The sequence below is a fragment of the Coregonus lavaretus genome, assembly GCF_964263955.1.
Source record: "Coregonus lavaretus genome assembly, chromosome: 10".
Classification (NCBI taxonomy): Eukaryota; Metazoa; Chordata; class Actinopteri; order Salmoniformes; family Salmonidae; genus Coregonus; species Coregonus lavaretus.
The window spans coordinates 38,263,855-38,283,930 of NC_139997.1; the positions used below are offsets into that span (position 1 = coordinate 38,263,855).

General features: G+C 44.2%; 1 protein-coding gene across 4 annotated transcripts in view; it reads right to left on the minus strand.

Moving 5' to 3' along the window:
- Nucleotides 1–20,076, minus strand: part of rab6a (RAB6A, member RAS oncogene family) — a 32,607-nt gene that overhangs the window by 6,667 nt on the left and 5,864 nt on the right. Inside the window, exons 2-6 of one of the 4 annotated variants that reach the window (XM_084170734.1) lie at nt 10,324–10,382; nt 5,342–5,395; nt 4,407–4,512; nt 2,844–2,955; nt 2,111–2,204 (exon numbers count right to left, since the gene is read on the minus strand). In XM_084170734.1, coding sequence (XP_084026860.1) covers nt 2,111–2,204; nt 2,844–2,955; nt 4,407–4,512; nt 5,342–5,395; nt 10,324–10,382 — 425 coding nt within the window. Of the gene's footprint in view, nt 1–1,518; nt 1,613–2,110; nt 2,205–2,843; nt 2,956–4,114; nt 4,221–4,406; nt 4,513–5,341; nt 5,396–10,323; nt 10,383–20,076 lie in introns of all 4 variants that reach the window. The other 3 variants (XM_084170737.1, XM_084170735.1, XM_084170736.1) reach the window with 3 other exon arrangements.

Sequence of the window (20,076 nt, forward strand, 5' to 3'; positions counted from 1 at the left end):
GCAGGGATTTTGGCCCACTCCTCCATACAGACCTTCTCCAGATCCTTCAGGTTTCGGGGCTGTCGCTGGGCAATACGGACTTTCAGCTCCCTCCAAAGATTTTCTATTGGGTTCAGGCCTGGAGACTGGCTAGGCCACTCCAGGACCTCGAGATGCTTCTTATGGAGCCACTCCTTAGTTGCCCTGGCTGTGTGTTTCGGGTTGTTGTCATGCTGGAAGACCCAGCCTCGACCCATCTTCAATGCTCTTACTGAGGGAAGGAGGTTGTTGGCCAAGATCTCGCGATACATGGCCCCATCCATCCTCCCCTCAATACGGTGCAGTCGTCCTGTCCTCTTTGCAGAAAAGCATCCCCAAAGAATGATGTTTCCACCTCCATTCTTCACGGTTGGGATGGTGTTCTTGGTGTTGTACTCATCCTTCTTCTTCCTCCAAACACGGCGAGTGGAGTGTAGACCAAAAAGCTCTATTTTTGTCTCATCAGACCACATGACCTTCTCCCATTCCTCCTCTGGATCATCCAGATGGTCATTGGCAAACTTCAGACGGGCCTGAACATGCGCTGGCTTGAGCAGGGGGACCTTGCGTGCGCTGCAGGATTTTAATCCATGACGGCGTAGTGTGTTACTAATGGTTTTCTTTGAGACTGTGGTCCCAGCTCTCTTCAGGTCATTGACCAGGTCCTGCCGTGTAGTTCTGGGCTGATCCCTCACCTTCCTCATGATCATTGATGCCACACGAGGTGAGATCTTGCATGGAGCCCCAGACCGAGGGTGATTGACCGTCATCTTGAACTTCTTCCATTTTCTAATAATTGCGCCAACAGTTGTTGCCTTCTCACCAAGCTGCTTGCCTATTGTCCTGTAGCCCATCCCAGCCTTGTGCAGGTCTACAATTTTATCCCTGATGTCCTTACACAGCTCTCTGGTCTTGGCCATTGTGGAGAGGTTGGAGTCTGTTTGATTGAGTGTGTGGACAGGTGTCTTTTATACAGGTAACGAGTTCAAACAGGTGCAGTTAATACAGGTAATGAGTGGAGAACAGGAGGGCTTCTTAAAGAAAAACGAACAGGTCTGTGAGAGCCGGAATTCTTACTGGTTGGTAGGTGATCAAATACTTATGTCATGCAATAAAATGCAAATTAATTACTTAAAAATCATACAATGTGATTTTCTGGATTTTTGTTTTAGATTCCGTCTCTCACAGTTGAAGTGTACCTATGATAAAAATTACAGACCTCTACATGCTTTGTAAGTAGGAAAACCTGCAAAATCAGCAGTGTATCAAATACTTGTTCTCCCCACTGTATATCCCATCCACCAGACCTAAGGCCAAAGTGGATGGTCTGTCCCAGTGTGCCTGGGGGAACATTCTGGTCTTTAGTTATTATGGTCAACATGGGATGGATGGGCAAGAGTTCTGAGACTAATCCAAGGATCCCATTTAGTGTAAAGCAAGCCAGCGTTAAGAGAGCATGAGCACTGCACACTTCACACACACACCCATGCTGCGCTCTACCTGTTTGACATTGTAGCCTGTCTTTGCACTTGTTTCAATAAACAAAACATTCAGCTCTTTGGCTCGCTGTTCCCCTTCCTCTGTGGTTATCTGTCTGCAATGTCCCACAACAACAGACACACACAGGTACCCACACATACGTACAAAAACACATGAACGAGAAAAAACAAAAGAAAAGTGAAGATCATGAAGTGAATGATGAACATGCCGTGTTTCCTCCTGCTATCGCTGCTGCAACCTCTGCTCCGTCTAAAAGTGCCCACACAGCCAGACTCTCTCTAAAACACCTCAGAGCACCAACTTAGCTCCAGGTTCAATACACCACATAGGATTCAAATGAAAGGCTCTTAAATCTAAAACGGTCAATCAATGGGTATTATAGAATGTGCCTGTGCAAGCGGTTTCACAAATTCTAATGACCTTACATATTCCATATAAGGTTTGGGCTTAACTAGACCTTCCCATCCATCATTATTGTAGCATTTGACCCTAAACCTCTGACTGTGATGAGTGCCCTTTTCAAGAGTGAGCGGAGGCAGTAGCAGCATGGACGGAGAGCACGACTCAGCCACACACACACACACACACTCACCTGCTTGACGTTGTATCCTGCTTTAGCACTAGTCTCAATAAACATTACATTTAGCTCTTTGGCCTTCCTCTCACCCTCTTCAATAGCAACTTGCCTGTGGTAGATAAGAGGGTTAAACACGCAGAACAGCAGCTTACGGTCAGTTCATAGAGAATCTACAGCATGTCAATAATTTGACATGCTGTAGACAGCATCAATCAATCACAAAAAAAATTGGTATAGTACAAAGAAGTTGTTTTAAGGCATAAAAGCAGAGGGTTATAGTGGCAAACCATGTGTTAAAATAAAAAGGGCGGTTTCGTTATCACAATTGTTTGAACACACAAATGGATAAGACATGACTCAAGAGACATGCAATGATCTGTTGAATCTCTGAATACTTAAAATAATTCTAGCCCATGCTGAGCTCTAAAGGCTGTCTCGGTTTGTGGACTATTCAACCCCAGCCAGATCTGTCTCTAGAGAGCCTGTACCAAGAGACAAGGCTTATAAGTCCCTGCTCTGCTGTCCCTAAACGGCAGTGTTTCTCTCGCTAAACACAGGAGGGCCTAAAGGTCTCAGTCAGGAACTCACTGTGGCGCCAGTCTTAATCACTCTACAGTAACAATCAGTCAAATCATTAGTATGCTCTAATGGAGAGAGCCCTCCAGGACCTGGTCTGAGGAGGACTGAAGAGCTCCACAGGCTTACTGACACTCTACACTGACATCACCCTTCCGTTATTATGTCACACCTTTTGTCTGCAAGGTCAGTCTTGTTTCCCACCAGCATGATGATGACATCACTTCCTCTCTCCGTTCTGACATCATCAATCCATTTTGTGGTTTGCTGGAAAGAGTTGACGTCTGATGCAAGAGGAGAGAGGGATGGGGAGTTCAATGTTAATCTCCATGTTGTGACAAGTACTGAATTATGGTAATGAGCAGAAGGACAGAAAGACAGTGCAAATATAGAGACAGTGACAACAAATAATGTATCATTAAACTAAGTAAATCCAGCTCCCATTTCCTTTCTATTTATCCATCTAGGCTACTCTTATTATTTAGCCATATCCTTGTATTCTACCTTACTGTCTATCCTCTCGTCTGTCAAGCTAGATGTGGTGTCTGTTTTTCTGAAGAGACAGACTTCCTCCTCCAGTTAAATAGCCCTGCTGCAGCTCCATGTCTCCTTACACAGTATCTCCCCCCTAACGGTCCTCACAGACACACATGGTAGGGGAGACGTGAAAAAGGTGACATCTCTGAACATTACATTGAAAGCCTGCAATTCCCGAAATATGTTATTTCATATTGTGGCAAAATAGGCCTCTGAAGCAACATCAAAGCTGCCAATATCAATTATTTTGAATGAAACCAATAAGAGATTCCATTCTTTTGTACATGTGTGACAACAGAACTAGGAAGTCATAGGTGGCCATAATGGAAAAAAACAGACATTAAGAACGATAGGCACAGAGAACTCAAGATAAAAAGGAAAGCTTGAAAAGAGATGAGGTTGCTCTGTTGGGGGAAAACAAGATGATAAATCTGCCATTCATGTATTCATGACCACAAATCTAGGAAACCACTAGACTATTGATTAATTCAATAGTTCTTTAGTATTATAGATTTAACCGACTGATATTGTAGCCTAATTGGGTTGCATGTAATATCCTACCGAATGCTTTGCGCTCCTAGTATCAATAAACAGATTAGTCTAATCTTTTTCTATTTATTACAGAAACAGAGAAGCTTTCACAGACAACAATTATGCAAAAAGTTAACTTTAAAAAATTAAGAATGTGTCCAATTGGACTCGCATACAAAAAAAGAGTGGGAGGAAAACATCAACAAACAAGAAAAGGGGACAAAAAGGGAGAAAAGATATCTGGAAGGATGAAAAGGAGGATGGGAAAACAGAAAAAAATAAGAGGGACTTGAGCCAGCGGTGAAAAATGAGGACATCTTTCTGTTTTGGTCGGCATCCTTCCATCACTTTTCCATCAATAGGGGCCGCACTCACTTGTGATGTCATAGACTACCACGGCCACGGTGGAGTCTCGTATGTAGCTAGGAATCAGACTCCGGAAGCGCTCCTGGCCGGCTGTGTCCCAAAGCTGCAGTCTCACCTGAGCAGCATGTTAGCACCAGCACACAGGGAGAGAAGGAGAAGGGGAGAGATGGAGGAGAGGGGCAAGAGGGGAGGAGAGGAAGAGGTGGTGGTAAGAGAGGGGAGAACTGGACGAGGGTTGAGGAGGGGTGGGGAGGGTCACGCACGCACGTCGAGTGGGCGGGGCGCGGAGGGGAGTACCTACTTGTGATGTCGTATACTACAACAGCGGCGGCGGAGTCTCTGATGTAACTGGGGATGAGGCTACGGAAACGCTCCTGCCCAGCCGTATCCCACAGCTGCAACCTGATCTGTGGCGGATGGGAGGAGAAATAAAGGAAAAGGAAAAAGAAAGGATGAAAAGAAAATGAGAGAAAACGAGCGCAAAAAAACATGAGGTAAGAAACCATAAAGAGTAAAGAAATAAAACTGAATCAACTTATGAGAGAAAGCGAGAAAGCGAGGGCTGCATGCAGGGAGTGTGTGACCATAGGAGGAGTGGTGAGGGCCAGGGGAATCATGGGTACTAGGCCTCATTTCTGAAACCTTCTTCCCTCGTTCAAGCTGAAACGTTCTTCACTCGTTCAAGCTTGATGTTTAATTTCAACATGAGAATGAAGAGAATATGAGCAGATGGGAAAAAGGGAAGAAAAGCATGAGTTTGTCTGGAGGAGAGAAAGCTAGCAGGAAGGAAGATACAAGGTAGGCTCCAATCCCAGGCCCGGACGACTCTCCGGCTTCTTTAAGGTTCTAGTGTGTGAACTTGGGCCAGGAAAAGACACCGTTAGAGCAGACAGAATCAGGTCACAGGATACCCAGGATCCCCAAAGTCCCAGAAACCACCAGTGGCAAGGATACAGTACGGACTCAGAGACCTGTGTGATTGGGTGGGGGGGGTGTGCGTGCGTGCCAGTGAATGGGTACATCTTTTAATTTCAATGAGACTGGATTGAAGGGAGACATTTTCAAAATCACCATAATGAAATGTAACATTACTCAGTAAAATGATAACATAATGCCACAGTCATGACTAACACAGACTCACTTAAATATGAACCAATTCCACTCATAATCAGTATATTATGACAAATCAGCATATTAGCACTTCATGGAATTTAAAAAAGAGAAAGTAAAACTTACTGTTCTGTCTTCGAGGTACATGGTTTTTGACAAAAAATCTATTCCTATTGTGGCCTGGAAATGTAAAAGAATGAAGAGAATGAGACAATGTTCTCCTAACAATTATGATGGTAGATTGATAAGGAAAGGCTTTAGTACTGTAGTTAAACTAAACTGAAATGAAGGAACAAACATATTGCCTATACACTTAAAAAAAAGTTAAACTCATTATTATTAAGTAACTGGTTCCACAGCGTTTACTCAACTTTTCGATCAAAGTGTTAGCTGAACTTAACTTATTTAGTTGGGCCAAAATTAGCTCCAACTTTGAAAAAAAGTAGGCAAAAATTCAGTCAACTTTAAATGATGTTTGCGCTCAACTCATGTTCCTTCAACTAGAAATTATTATTTGGGCATCTTCACTAAACAAGGCTGTGGAACTAGTTACACACGGTGCTTTTGACAGGCTACAATGTTTTCAACTTCCATATTTGACAGACGCTGACATTCATGATTACATTGTGCATATTCATTTTTAAAAATATGATTATATTTTTTTTATACCCCCTTTTCTCCCCAATTTCGTGATATCCAAATTGGTAGTTACAGTCTTGTCCCGTCGCTGCAACTCCCGTACGGACTCGGGAGAGGCAAAGGTCGAGAGCCATGCATCCTCCGAAACACGACCCTGCAAAGCCACACTGCTTCTTGACACACTGCTCGCTTAACCTGGAAGGCAGCCGCACCAATGTGTCGGAGGAAACACCGTACAACTGGCAACAGTGTCAGCGTGCATGCGTCCAGCCCGCCACAGGAGTCGCTAGAGTATGATGGGACAAGGACATCCCGGCTGCCCAAACCCTCCCCTAACCCGGACGACGCTGGGACAATTGTGCGTCGCATCATGGGTCTCCCGGTCGCGGCCGGCTGTGACACAGCCCAGGATCGAGCCGGGATCTGTAGTGAGCGCATATTAATTTATACAGTAATTATTATTCGACATGTCCTCACCTGGGATTTGAACTCTCTTGGTTCACGGCGTACCGATCTTCCTGCTACACCACCATGTATGTGTCAATGACTGATTTCACCTATATTTGCTACACTTTGCAATTCAAAGTAAATCTCGGCTCTGTTAAAAATACATTCAAGTAAAACTATTTTATTTATCATAGTGATTAAGGAGTAACATTAAAACAGAGTAATATGCCACACAACATTAGACAACTATACAGAAAACCCCCAAATTGCTGAAATGAGCAAATCAAATCAATGATGAGAGAATAGTCAGATTAACTGATAATAGACACAGACATGGTGGCGTAGCAGGAAGATTGGAATGCTGTGAAGTGAAAGGGTCATCCACCCCTGAGCAAATTAGGGTTAAGCTCAAGGGCACAGATTTTTCACCTTGTCGGCTCAGACATGTTGAATAACAATTACTGTATAAAATGAACATGCACAATGTAATCATGCATGTCAACATGTGTCAAATATTTAAGTTGAAAACATTGTATGTCAAAAGCATTGTGTGTGTAACTAGTTCCACATACTTTTTTAGTGAAGGTGCCCAAATAAGAGACAAAGTGGAGTCGCAATTCAACGGCTCAGACACGAGATGTATGTGGCAGGGACTCCAGACAATCATGGATTACAAAGGGAAAACCAGCCACGTCGCGGACACCAACATCTTGCTGCCGGACAAGCTAAACACCTTCTTCGCCCGTTTTGAGGATAACACAGTGGGCTCTTGGACTGTGGGCTCTCGTTCTCCATTGCCAATGTGAGTAAGACATTTAAGCTTGTTAACCCTCGCAAGGCTGCCGGCCCAGACGGCATCCCTAGTCGCGTCCTCAGAGCATGCGCAGACCAGCTGCCTGGAGTGTTTACGGACATATTCAATCTCTCCCTATCCCAGTCTGCTGTTCCCACTTGCTTCAAGATGGCCACCATTGATCCTGTACCCAAGAAAGCAAAGGTGACGGAACTAAATAACTATCGCCCCGTAGCACTCACTTATGTCATATCACCTCCACCTTACCTGACACCCTAGACCCACTTCAATTTCCATAACGTCCCAATAGATCCACAGCTGATGCAATTGCCATCGCATTACAGTTCAGCCTTCAACACCATAGTACCCTTCAAGCTCATCATTAAGCTTGGGGCCCTGGGTCTGAACTCCACCCTGTGCAACTGGTTCCTGGACTTCCTGACGGGCCGCCCCAAGGTGGTGAAGGTAGGAAACACCTCCACTACGCTGATCCTCAACAAAGGGGCCCCACAAGGGTACTCCCTGTTCACCCATGACTACGTGGCCACGCACGCCTCCAACTCAATGATCAAGTTTGCAGACGACGCAACAGTAGTAAGCCTGATTACCAACAATGACGAGACAGCCTACAGGGAGGAGGTGAGGGCCCTGGCGGAGTGGTGCCAGGAAAATAAGCTCTCCCTCAACATCAACAAAACAAGCAGCTGATCGTGGACTTCAGGAGACAGCAGAGGGAGCACACCCCCATCCACATCGACGGGAACGCAGTGGAGAAGGTGAAAAGCTTCAAGATCCTCGGCGTACAAACCACTGACAATCTGAAATGGTCCACCCACACAGACAGCGTGGTGAAGGCACAACAGCGCCTCTTCAACCTCAGGAGGCTGAAGAAATGTTGCTTGGCCCTCACAAACTTTTACAGATGGACCATTGAGAGCATCATGTCGGGCTGTATCACCGCCTGGTACGGCAACTGCACGACCCACAACCGCAAGGCTCTCCAGAGGCTGGTGCAGTCAGCACAACGCATCACCAGGGGCACATAGCCTACCCTCCAGGAAACCTAAAGCACCCGATGTCACAGGATAGCCAAAAAGATCATCAAGGATATCAACCACCCGAGCCACAGCCTGTTCACACCGCTATCATCCAGAAGGCGAGGTCAGCACAGGCGCATCAAAGCTGGGATCGAGAGACTGAAAAACAGCTTCTATCTCAAGGCCATCACTGTTAAATAGCCATCACTAGCCGGCCTCCACCCAGTACCCTGCCCTGAACTTAGTCACTAGCCGGCTACCACCCGGTTACTCAACCCTGCACCTCAGAGGCTGCTGCCCTATGTACATAGACATGGAATCACTGGTCACTTTAATAATGGAACAATAGTGACTTTAATAATGTTTACATACTGTTTTACTCATTTCATATGTATATACTGCATTCTAGTCAATGCCACTCAGACATTGCTTGTGTTAATATTGATATATTTCTAGTTTTTTTTCCTCATTTCTTTTAAATGTGTGTATTTGTATTGTTGTGAATTGTTAGATCCTACTGCACTGTTGGAGCTAGGAACACAAGCATTTCGCTACACCCACAATATCATCTGCTAAATATATACAGTACCAGTCAAAGGTTTGGACACACCTACTCATTCAAGGGTTTTTATTTATTTTTACTCTTTTTTTACATTGTATAATAATAGTGAAGAGATCAAAACTATGACATAACACATATGGAATCATGTAGTAACCAAAAAAGTGTTAAACAAATCAAAATATATTTTAGATTCTTCAAAGTAGCCACCCTTTGCCTTGATGACAGCTTTGCACATTCTTGACATTCTCTCAACTGTATATATTTAGCAGATTATATTGTGGGTGTAGCGAAATGCTTGTGTTCCTAGCTCCAACAGTGCAGTAGGATCTAACAATTCACAACAATACAAATACACACATTTAAAAGAAATGAGGAAAAAAAACAAGAGATATCAATATTAAGACAAGCAATGTCTGAGTGGCATTGACTAGCATGCAGTATATACATATGAAATGAGTAAAACAGTATGTAAACATTATTAAAGTCACTATTGTTCCATTATTAAAGTGACCAGTGATTCCATGTCTATGTACATAGGGCAGCAGCCTCTGAGGTGCAGGGTTGAGTAACCGGGTGGTAGCCGGCTAGTGACTAAGTTCAGGGCAGGGTACTGGGTGGAGGCCGGCTAGTGATGGCTATTTAACAGTGATGGCCTTGGAGATAGAAGCTGTTTTTCAGTTTCTCGATCCCAGCTTTGATGCGCCTGTGCTGACCTCGCCTTCTGGATGATAGCGGTGTGAACAGGCTGTGGCTCGGGTGGTTGATATCCTTGATGTTCTTTTTGGCTAACCACCAGTGCAGAGCTTGCTCAGGAATGGCAGCAGGCAGGTGTGAGTGCATCTGCACGCACAGTGAGGCGAAGACTTTTGGAGGATGGCCTGGAGTCAAGAAGGGCAGCGAGGAAGCCACTTCTCTCCAGGAAAAACATCAGGGACAGACTGATATTCTGCAAAAGGTACAGGGATTGGACTGCTGAGGACTGGGGTAAAACATTCTCTGATGAATCCCCTTTCTGATTGTTTGGGGCATCCAGAAAAATGCTTGTCGGGAGAAGACAAGGTGAGCGCTACGATCAGTCCTGTGTCATGCCAACAGTAAAGCATCCTGAGACCATTCATGTGTGGGGTTGCTTCTCAGCCAAGGGAGTGAGCTCACTCACCATTTTGCCTAAGAACACAGCCATGAATAAAGAGTGGTACCAACACATCCTCCGAGAGCAACTTCTCCCAACCATCCAAGAACAGTTTGGTGATGAACAATGCCTTTTCCAGCATAAGTTGGAGCCAAGTTTTGGCCAACTAAACATTTTAAGTTCAGGTAACACTTACCAAACAGTTGAATAAAAATAAAATAAAAAGGCTGTGGAACCAGTTACTTAATAATAATAAATTAGTTGAAACTATAATTTTTTTTTACAGTGCAGTCAAGCCCAGCACTAACACACCTGACTCAAATGGCTATTCATAAAGACCGACTAGCTGAATCAAGTGTGTTAGTGTTGGTCTGGAGTAAAAGCCTGCTGACGCTGTAGTAGGACCAGGACTAGGGTCAGGCATTGAGACCAATGACGTCATAAACCTAGCCCTAACTATCATATCCAGATTAAATTGTGTCTGTAGTCTAGCCTCACCTGATAGGTGTTGTCGAAGCTGTCGTACATGAACCTGGTAATCAATGAAGTCTTCCCCACTGAAAAACAAGACAGACGCATGTTATGACCAACATTTTTATGACCCCATTAATCTGTTTAATAAAACATGTATTACAGTCTTGAAGGGCAAGTAACACACCAGTAGGACTGGCAGATAGCACTGACAAAACAGACACGTCTCATTTTACATAGCTAACACAGAAATAGAATGAATCATTCAATTTCTATGAACCAACATGTTATAGCCTGATTTGGTGCAGCAATTCTCCAGCAACTCCTCAGTCAATTTGCAGGCCACAGCTCAGCACAACTGTATGACTTCACTCCACCAACCAACCATCAAGAGGCCTGGAGTAAGAGTCCATGAGGAGCTGTCTGTTGAGTCTGCAGGCTCACCATTACAAACCCAACACCACAATATAAACTGCAAATCAACTAGTGATTTCAGAGTGAAATAACATCTGTAAAAATTATAAGAAATTATTTAGGGTTTTTGAATTGACTTGGAAAAAACCCTCTAAGGAATGCTGGGAGATTCTCAGTGGCAGTGTCGGCCCAGACTTGGCTCTCTGCCGCCAACACTCCCTCTTCCCCACCCTGCACTGGCATGTGACAACACTCATGGGAAATTAGAGGGGGATTAAAAACAGGGAAAAGAGGCAGAGGAAAAGCAAGAAGAATGGACAGCATTTTGTTTCATTGCTCCAGACTACCACATTGTGGAATGCACAAGTATTAATTTCCAGTACAACCTGCCCCTCCCTCCTCCTTTCTACCCCTTCCCTGTATGTCTCACCCGGACCCTCTATCATATTACCGCTGTGTCACTGTTGCACCTGGCTGGGTAGGCCTCAAGTCATGGATCCTGAGCAGAGCTCTCAATAACACAGCCTCAGAGCAGTGTTCAGAATCACAGTACACACAGCAATCTGTACCATCGATATCCCACTACACTAAACAACACTGGGACGAATGTGTGCAGGATTTGCGCACTAGGGACAGGTAGTAGTGTAGATTTTGCTACATTTAATGGGCCTACTAGCTAGGGGAGATTGGGAAACTGTGGCTCAGCCTGACCTTATGGTCCTGTCATTCATTCAGATGATGAGACACACCATTACACAAGGTTAGGTTAACCATGTTAGAGGGCCAGATGGGGAGCCTGCCCATTGTGTGACCTCTAAAACACACCAAGGACAAGCCTAGCAGCGAGCCCCCCGTGTAGCTCAGTTGGTAGAGCATGGCGGTTTGCAACGCCAGGGTTGGGGGTTCGATTCCCACCGGGGGGCCAGTATGAAAAATGTATGCACTCACTAACTGTAAGTCGCTCTGGATAAGAGCATCTGCTAAATGACTAAAATGTAAATGTAATGTGTGGCCCTATGGCCAGGGTGGGAAATTAAAATGTTGGTTCACCAGCCACTGTGGCAGGTAGATAAAAACAAAAACATCTACCAGACACTCATTTTTTACCAGCCCAAAAAAAAATTCCAACAAAAAAAAAACAACTACGGATGAGCATGCTTTATGTTTTTCTAAAACCATAAATGTATCACTAGTAAGATGTAAAATGGGGTATATAGCTTCATTTAATTTAATTTTTGTGACCTGCGTCTTTTAACCAATGTTAAAAGAAAATAGATGTAGAACTGTTTCTGTTTTTACTTTTCTATCTACAACTGAACATCAAGAACCAACAAAGTGCCTACTCCACCACAAAAGACTGATATGGCTTATTTATTATTATAGTTCAGGGGTCTATGCTGAGATTTCTATATATTTTTTTTACAAGTAGTACTTCTAAGTAGAAATGTAGAAGCACACAAATAAATCTAGGAGAACATTTAAAGTATGAGTGTTATAATGATAAATGACTAAAAGTTAATCAAATCAAAAAGTTTAGGAGTGATCCATGCTCAAATCAAGCACAATCATTAGGTGAGACAAAAATGTTCAGGTGCTGCTTTAAGAGACGGGCCGTTACCGTGGTAACTTGGGCACTCCCTTGTTTGATTTGATATGGAGAAAAAAAATCTCAGACGGCGATGTCTTCCTAGCAGCAGACAGTTGCAGCAAACTCAAACGAACATAAAAAAACAACCTAGCGTGTGAACACAATATATAACTGACCAAGAAACACAAGGACAAAGTCACACTTTAGTAGTCTTTCTTGTCAATTCGACCAACTTCTACATGTGACCTTTGGATTAAAAAAAATAATAATTCCCAAATGCTCTGTGTGACCACCCGCCAACATGGCTGGTGAAAAATACATTCTTACCCGCAAATTACAAAATGTACCCGCATTTGGCAGGTGTTAATTTCCAACCCTGCTTATGGCTGCCTTTCTTCTGTGGGCAGTGCAATGAAACTGGAGACTTCTCCTTGAATGCATGAGAATGGAGCAGCTCTTGTGCCATTGAGTGATGAAAAGAAGGAATCAGGGCACAAGGGGAAGGAGATACGTGGCACCAATCCCCAGCATGGGCTAAGTATGGAAGGGAAGATAAGAGTGACATTCTTGTGACATAGGAATGCCAGACGGCAAAGGCTCCCACTACATGTAAATCATTCTGTGGAGCAACTGTAACTCTGACCAGTATATGAACATGACATGATGTGACTGAGAATACCTTGTAGCTGCCACAGGGAGAAATGGAGGGAGAGAAGCAGAGAAACAAAAATGGCTGGATTCCCAATCGAACAGTACAGCTTTTCCCATTGCCCATATCAAATGTTCCTGAACATTAGAAGGTAGGACTTGACCCCATTATGGCCCACCTGTAGCATTCCTGACAGGAATCCCTTTGGGGTAGTTGGAGTTCAAGACTGCCCCCTTCCCTGTTTTTGTCAGTGCTGCTGGTAGGGAGGACGGTATGCACTATGCAGGGCAGACTAGCTGGTCGAGAGAGACCCCACCAAAGACTGAGGGGAATAGCCAGTTGACAGAAGCAGACATACTCAGAGGAAAACATGTCTACTTCAGGAGTCAATATGAAGATGAACCACATGATACTGCTGCAGACGACACTAGGACTAAAACTGGTACATTGACATCATCCACTGCATGTATGTGAGCCCGGACTGCCCTGGTGACTTGGTCTACTCCAGTTCAAAGTGTGGTCAGACAAAAGGACGTGCCCGTTTTCCTGAGTACTATGACACTTAAGGATTCCACATCCTTTGGTTCGGCTGGCGAATCGAACGAGTGTGCTCCCATACCAACGACCTTCGCTTCACAAACTCTGAAAAAGCGGCAATAGTACCGTTTGTCCATCTTGAGAGGCTGTAGCCAGTATACACTTCCTCAAAATAGTCAGCATTAATCTAAGATAACTCAAGAAATCTGTCATTGACATTTTTGTATCCAACTAGTATGTTTGGTGCAGTATTTCTCAAGTGCAAAAATTTGCATAAAACGAGTCGTCTATCGTTGAATGACAAACACTTAATTGAAGAATCCCTACTGTTGAGCAATCACCGACAAAGGGGCATAGACTTTGGCTTGCGAACTTTGGCTTGCCTGGAGAAATGTATTTCTGTGCACAAACAGACAAAAAAACTTGAAGGCCAATACATCATAATAAACTCAGCAAAAAAAGAAACGTCCCTTTTTCAGGACCCGGTCTTTCAAAGATAATTCGTAAAAATCCAAATAACTTCACAGATCTTCATTGTAAAGGGTTTAAACACTGTTTCCCATGCTTGTTCAATTAACCATAAACAATTAATGAACATGCACCTGTGGAACAGTCGTTAAGACACTAACAGCTTACAGAGTGTAGGCAATTAAGGTCACAGTTATGAAAACTTAGGACACTAAAGAGGCCTTTCTACTGACTCTGAAAACACCAAAAGAAAGATGCCCAGGGTCCCTGCTCATCTGCGTGAACGTGCCTTAGGCATGCTGCAAGGAGGCATGAGGACTGCAGATGTGGTCGGATTCGCGTTTATCGTCGAAGGAATAAGCGTTACACCGAGGCCTGTACTCTGGAGCGGGATCGATTTGGAGGTGGAGGGTCCGTCACGGTCTGGGGCGGTGTGTCACAGCATCATCGGACTGAGCTTGTTGTCATTGCAGGCAATCTCAACGCTGTGCGTTACGGGGAAGACATCCTCCTCCCTCATGTGGTACCCTTCCTGCAGGCTCATCCTGACATGACCCTCCAGCATGACAATGCCACCAGCCATACTGCTAGTTCTGTGCTTGATTTCCTGCAAGACAGGAATGTCAGTGTTCTGCCATGGCCAGCGAAGAGGCCGGATCTCAATCCCATTGAGCATGTCTGGGACCTGTTGGATCGGAGGGTGAGGGCTAGGGCCATTCCCCCCAGAAATGTCTGGGAACCTGCAGGTGCCTTGGTGGAAGAGTGGGGTAACATCTCACAGCAAGAACTGGCAAATCTGGTGCAGTCCATGAGGAAGAGATGCACTGCAGTACTTAATGCAGCTGGTGACCACACCAGATACTGACTGTTACTTTTGATTTTGACACCCCCCTTTGTTCAGGCACACATTATTCAATTTCTGTTAGTCACATGTCTGTGGAACTTGTTCAGTTTATGTCTCAGTTGCTGAATCTTGTTATGTTCATACCAATATTTACACATGTTAAGTTTGCTGAAAATAAACGCAGCTGACAGTGAGAGGATGGTTCTTTTTTTGCTGAGTTTATATGCACTATGCAGAAATCGCTCCATCAATTCCTGGTTGCTAAAATAAAAAGTTCACCTAATTTCATTTTGTGACAGAACCACCACAGTGCATTCGTAAAGTATTCAGACCCCTTGACTTTTTCCACTTTGTTACATTACAACCTTACAAAAAAAAATTAAACACACACACACACAATACCCCATAATGACAAAGCGAAAAGTTATTTTTACTTTTTGCAAATATTACAAATACAAAAATACCTTATTTACATAAATATTCAGACCCTTTGCTATGAGATTATAAATTGAGCTCCGGGTCATCCTGTTTCCATTGATTGGTGTCCACCTGTGGTAAATTCAATTGACTGGACATGATTTGGAAAGGCACACACACACACACACCTGTCTGTATAAAAAGGTCCAAAAGTTGACAGTATCTGTCAGAGCAAAAGCCATGAGGTCTAAGGAATTGTCTGTAGAGCTCAGAGACAGGCTTGTGTCGAGGAACAGATCTGCAGCATCGAAGGTCCAAGAACAGTGGCCTCCATCGTTCTTAACTGGAAGAAGTTTGGAACCACCAAGACTCTTCCTAAAGCTGGCCGCCCGGCCAAACTGTGCAATCGGGGGAGAAGGGCCTTGGTCAGGAAGGTGACCAACGACCAGATGGTCACTCTGACAGAGCTCCAGAGTTCCTCTGTGGAGATGGGAGAACCTTCCAGGAGGAGAACCATATCTGCAGCACTCCACCAATCAGGCCTTTATGGTAGAGTGGCCAGACGGAAGCCACTCCTCAGTAAAAGGCACATGACAGCCCGCTTGGAGTTTGCCAAAAGGCACCTAAAGACTCTCAGACAATGAGAAACAAGATTCGCTGGTCTGATGAAACCAAGATTGAAATCTTTGGCCTGAATGCCAAGCGTCACTTCTGGAGAAAACCTGGCACCATCCCTACGGTGAAGCATGGTGGTGGCAGCATCATGCTGTGGGGATGTTTTTCAGTGGCAGGGAGACTAGTCAGGATCGAGGGAGAGATGAACGGAGAAAAGTACAGAGAGATCCTTGATGAAAACCTGCTCCAGAGCGCTCAGGACCTCAGAATGGGGCGAAGGTTCACCTTCCAACAGGACAGCGGCCCTAAGCACAGTCAAGACAACGCAGGAGTGGCTTCGGGACAAGTCTCTGAGTAGCCCAGCCAGAGCCTGGACTTGAACATCTCTGGAGAGACCTGAAAATACCTTTGCAGCGATGCTTGAGAGGAGCTGCAGAGAAGAATGGGAGAAACTCCCCAAATACAGGTGTGCCAAGCTTGTAGCGTCATAACCAAGAAGACTCAAGGCTGTAATCGCTGCCAAAGGTTCTTCAACAAAGTACTGAGTAAAGGGTCTGAATGCTTGTGAAAATGTGATATGTTAATTTTTTTTTATAAATTTGCAAACACACACAAAAAAACTGTTTTTGCTCTGTCATTATGGGGTATTCTGTGTAGATTGATGGACAAAAACAATTTCATCCATTTTAGAATAAGGCTGTAACGTAACAAAATGTGGAAAAAGTCAAGGGGTCTGAATACTTTCCGAATACACAGTGTAGCAAATCATTGGACCATCTAAACCGTTGTGAAATATATTTTCCATAAGCAAAAATATTTACATTTTCAGCTGGTGTACAAAATCGAAAGTAAAAGACGCAAAAACTTAACGGGAAGCATAGAAATAAAACAGAACAGATCTACCGCTTCTTAGACTTGCTTTCAATGAGAATGACAGATCTATAACTCACATTACCATGTGAATTTGGCCAGGTCGCCCAAAAAGTTACATATTGCAGCTTTAACGATGATAGCCTATTGAATCTCTCAGAGAAGATTACTGTTTCGGATGGGAAGAATGTGGATGCCTTTACTCTCCTGTACAAATCTGTACAGAAAAACAGCTGGACACACTAGGAAGCTGCTACTGACACTTCAGTGTGAGAACGAGACTTGCAAAGAGGGCTAGTTCCACCCATTCCCCTTCTCTATAGTGAGCCCTTCTTCTGACCCACTGAATGTTGTTAATCTCAGCCCAAAGAGAGGATACGAGAGCAGAGGGAGGGTGGAAGACAAATGACACAGAGAGGAATGTGTAAAAAATGTGTGAGTTGGCCTCAATTCTCCTCAGCTTTTAAACTCTCCCCTCTCTCTCTCACACCTTTTTTAATTATTCATATGCACTGCTGGCAATCTATGTACCTAAGAAGGTGAGTGAGTGTCTGTGTGCCCTACCTCTTTTTAAACAGGTGAAATATCTTCCTTAGAAGACCGATCCTCAAACTCACATATCCTCTTCTCCTTTCCTCCCAAACCCCTCATCCTTTCCAGACCCCTCCAGAACTAGCATGTGCACCCCTCCTCTCCAAACCTCCACCTCCCATTTCCATCATGGTAGGACCCCAACCCCCCCCCACCCCACCCGGACATGAGCCTCCTGTCAGCTCTATCCCCCTATACCCGTTCCCACTCCTATTGTTCTGTAGTCAGTGCCAGTGGGCAGACAAAGGCGGTCTGCAGATGGGAAAGTTCAAAAGAATGTTTAATGAGCCAAAATGTAGAGGCCCACCACATCCTAAATACAAAATTGCATTGAATTAATAGAAACACAAGAGAGTTGTCTAGCAAGGGAGTTGTTTGTTTAACATTATTTTTACTTACCATGTAAAGTCACTTAAAAATCTATACTCAGCTTAATGGGAGTCTGTGGACATTACATATCAGACAAAAACCTATGAGTGTGAAGTGTGTTTGTGTGTGTTTCCCAGCGGTGAGGGATTTATACTGACTAGGCCTGTGTGTGCACATGAAAAGGCAGCAGGTACTTTCTCACTCTGATCCAGTGTTACTCTCACACCAGTGCAGAAAACCCTACTTACATAAATGTCTGTGGGGTGAGGTCAGTAGGGGCAGGACGATATCAGTATCCCGATACTCGTTAGTATCATGGCAAAGAAACAAAACACGAAGCAGATTTAACTTCTTTAGCACTGGTTCTAGTGGCATGCATTTAAAATGCGTGGCTTTCTCGTTGCTTTTCTTTTGCAAAATAACTATAGCAGCTGTATTTCGCTCCAGTAGCTGGCATATTCTGTCCGTTCATAATTCACCTGTGTGAACATGGCGGTTCTCAAAACCTGACAACAGAAAGAGTTGGCCAATACTATCCAAGAGATTGTTTGTGAGGAAATTACCTCAGCCCTCGAATTGCAATTAAAACCGATAAATGAATCCCTTGCACTTCCCACTTCTAAAGTGGATACAGTGCATTCGGAAAGTATTCAGACACCTCTACTTTTTTCCACATTTTGATACGTTACAGCCTTATTCTAAAATGGATTAAATTGTCCCCCACCCCAATCTACACACAATACCCCATTATGACAAAGAAAAAACATTTTTAGTTATTTATGTAGATGTATTAAAAATAAAAAACGGAAATCACATTTACATAAGTATTCAGACCCTTTACTCAGTACTTTGTTGAAGAACCTTTGGCAGGGATTACAGCCTCGAGACTTCTTGGGTATGACGCTACAAGCTTGGCACACCTGTACACTACCGGTCAAAAGTTTTAGAACACCTACTCATTCAAAAGGTTTTTTCTTTAATTTTACTATTTTCTACATTGTAGAATAATAGTGAAGACATCAAAACTATGAAAACATGTAGTAACCAAAAAAAGTGTTAAACAAATCAAAATATATTTTATATTTGAGATTCTTCAAATAGCCACCCTTTGCCTTGATGACAGCTTTGCACACTTTCTACAATGTAGAAAATAGTAAAAATAAAGAAAAAACCTTGAATGAGTAGGTGTTCTAAAACTTTTCACCGGTAGTGTATTTGGGGAGTGTCTCCCATTCTTCTCTGCAGATCCTCTCACGCTGTCAGGTTGGATGGGGAGAATCGCTGCACAGCTATTTTCAGGTGTCTCCAGAGATGTTCGATCGGGTTCAAGTCCAGGAATTGGCTGGCCCACTCAAGGACATTCAGAGATTCTTGTCCCGAAGCCACTCCTGCGTTGTCTTGGCTTTGTGCTTAGGGTCGATGGCCTGTTGGAAGGTGAACCTTCACCCCAGTCTGAGGTCCTGAGCGCTCTGGAGCAGGTTTTCATCAAGGATTTCTCTGCGCCATTAATCTTTCCCTCGATCCTGACTAGTCTCCCTGCCGCTGAAAAACATCTCCACAGCATGATGCTGCCACCACCACCATGCTTCACCGTAGGGATGGTGCCAGGTTTCCTCCAGACGTGACGCTTGGCATTAAGGCCAAAGAGTTCAATCTTGGTTTCATCAGACCAGCGAATCTTATTTCTCATCGTCAGAGTCCTTTAGATGCCTTTTGGCAAACTGCAAGCGGGCTGTCATGTGCCTTTTACTGAGGAGTGGCTTCCGTCTGGCCACTCTACCATAAAGGCCTGATTGGTGGAGTGCTGCAGAGATGGCTGTCCTTCTGGAAGGTTCTCCCATCTCCACAGAGGAACTCTGGAGCGCTTTCAGAGTGACCACCGGGTTCTTGGTCACCTCCCTGACCAAGGCCCTTCTCCGCCGATTGCTCAGTTTGGCTGGGCGGCCAACACATGGAAGAATCTTGGTGGTTCAAAACTTCTTCCATTTAAGAAATGGTGGAGGCCACTGTGTTCTTGGGGACCTTCAATGCTGCAGAAATGTTTTGGCACCCTTCCCCAGATCTGTGCCTCGACACAATCCTGTCTCGGAGCTCTACAGACAATTCCTTCAACCTCATGGCTTGGTTTTTGCTCTGACACGCACTGTCAACTGTGGGACCTAATATAGACAGGTGTGTCAAGGGGTCTGAATACTTTCCGAATGTACTGTACCTACTCAACTAAAAGTGGAAAGTTTGGGGACAGTGGCCAGTGTGACAGAGGGGCGACTCCATGACCTGGAAACAGCGCGAAATAAGCTAGAAGGGGAAATCGATCTCCCAACATTTTAAAACAGATTCACAAAAGAAAAAAAATCCTGTTAATTCAATGTGCGGGTCACGGTGTATGATTGTACGAATCCACAGTTCTTAAATTGT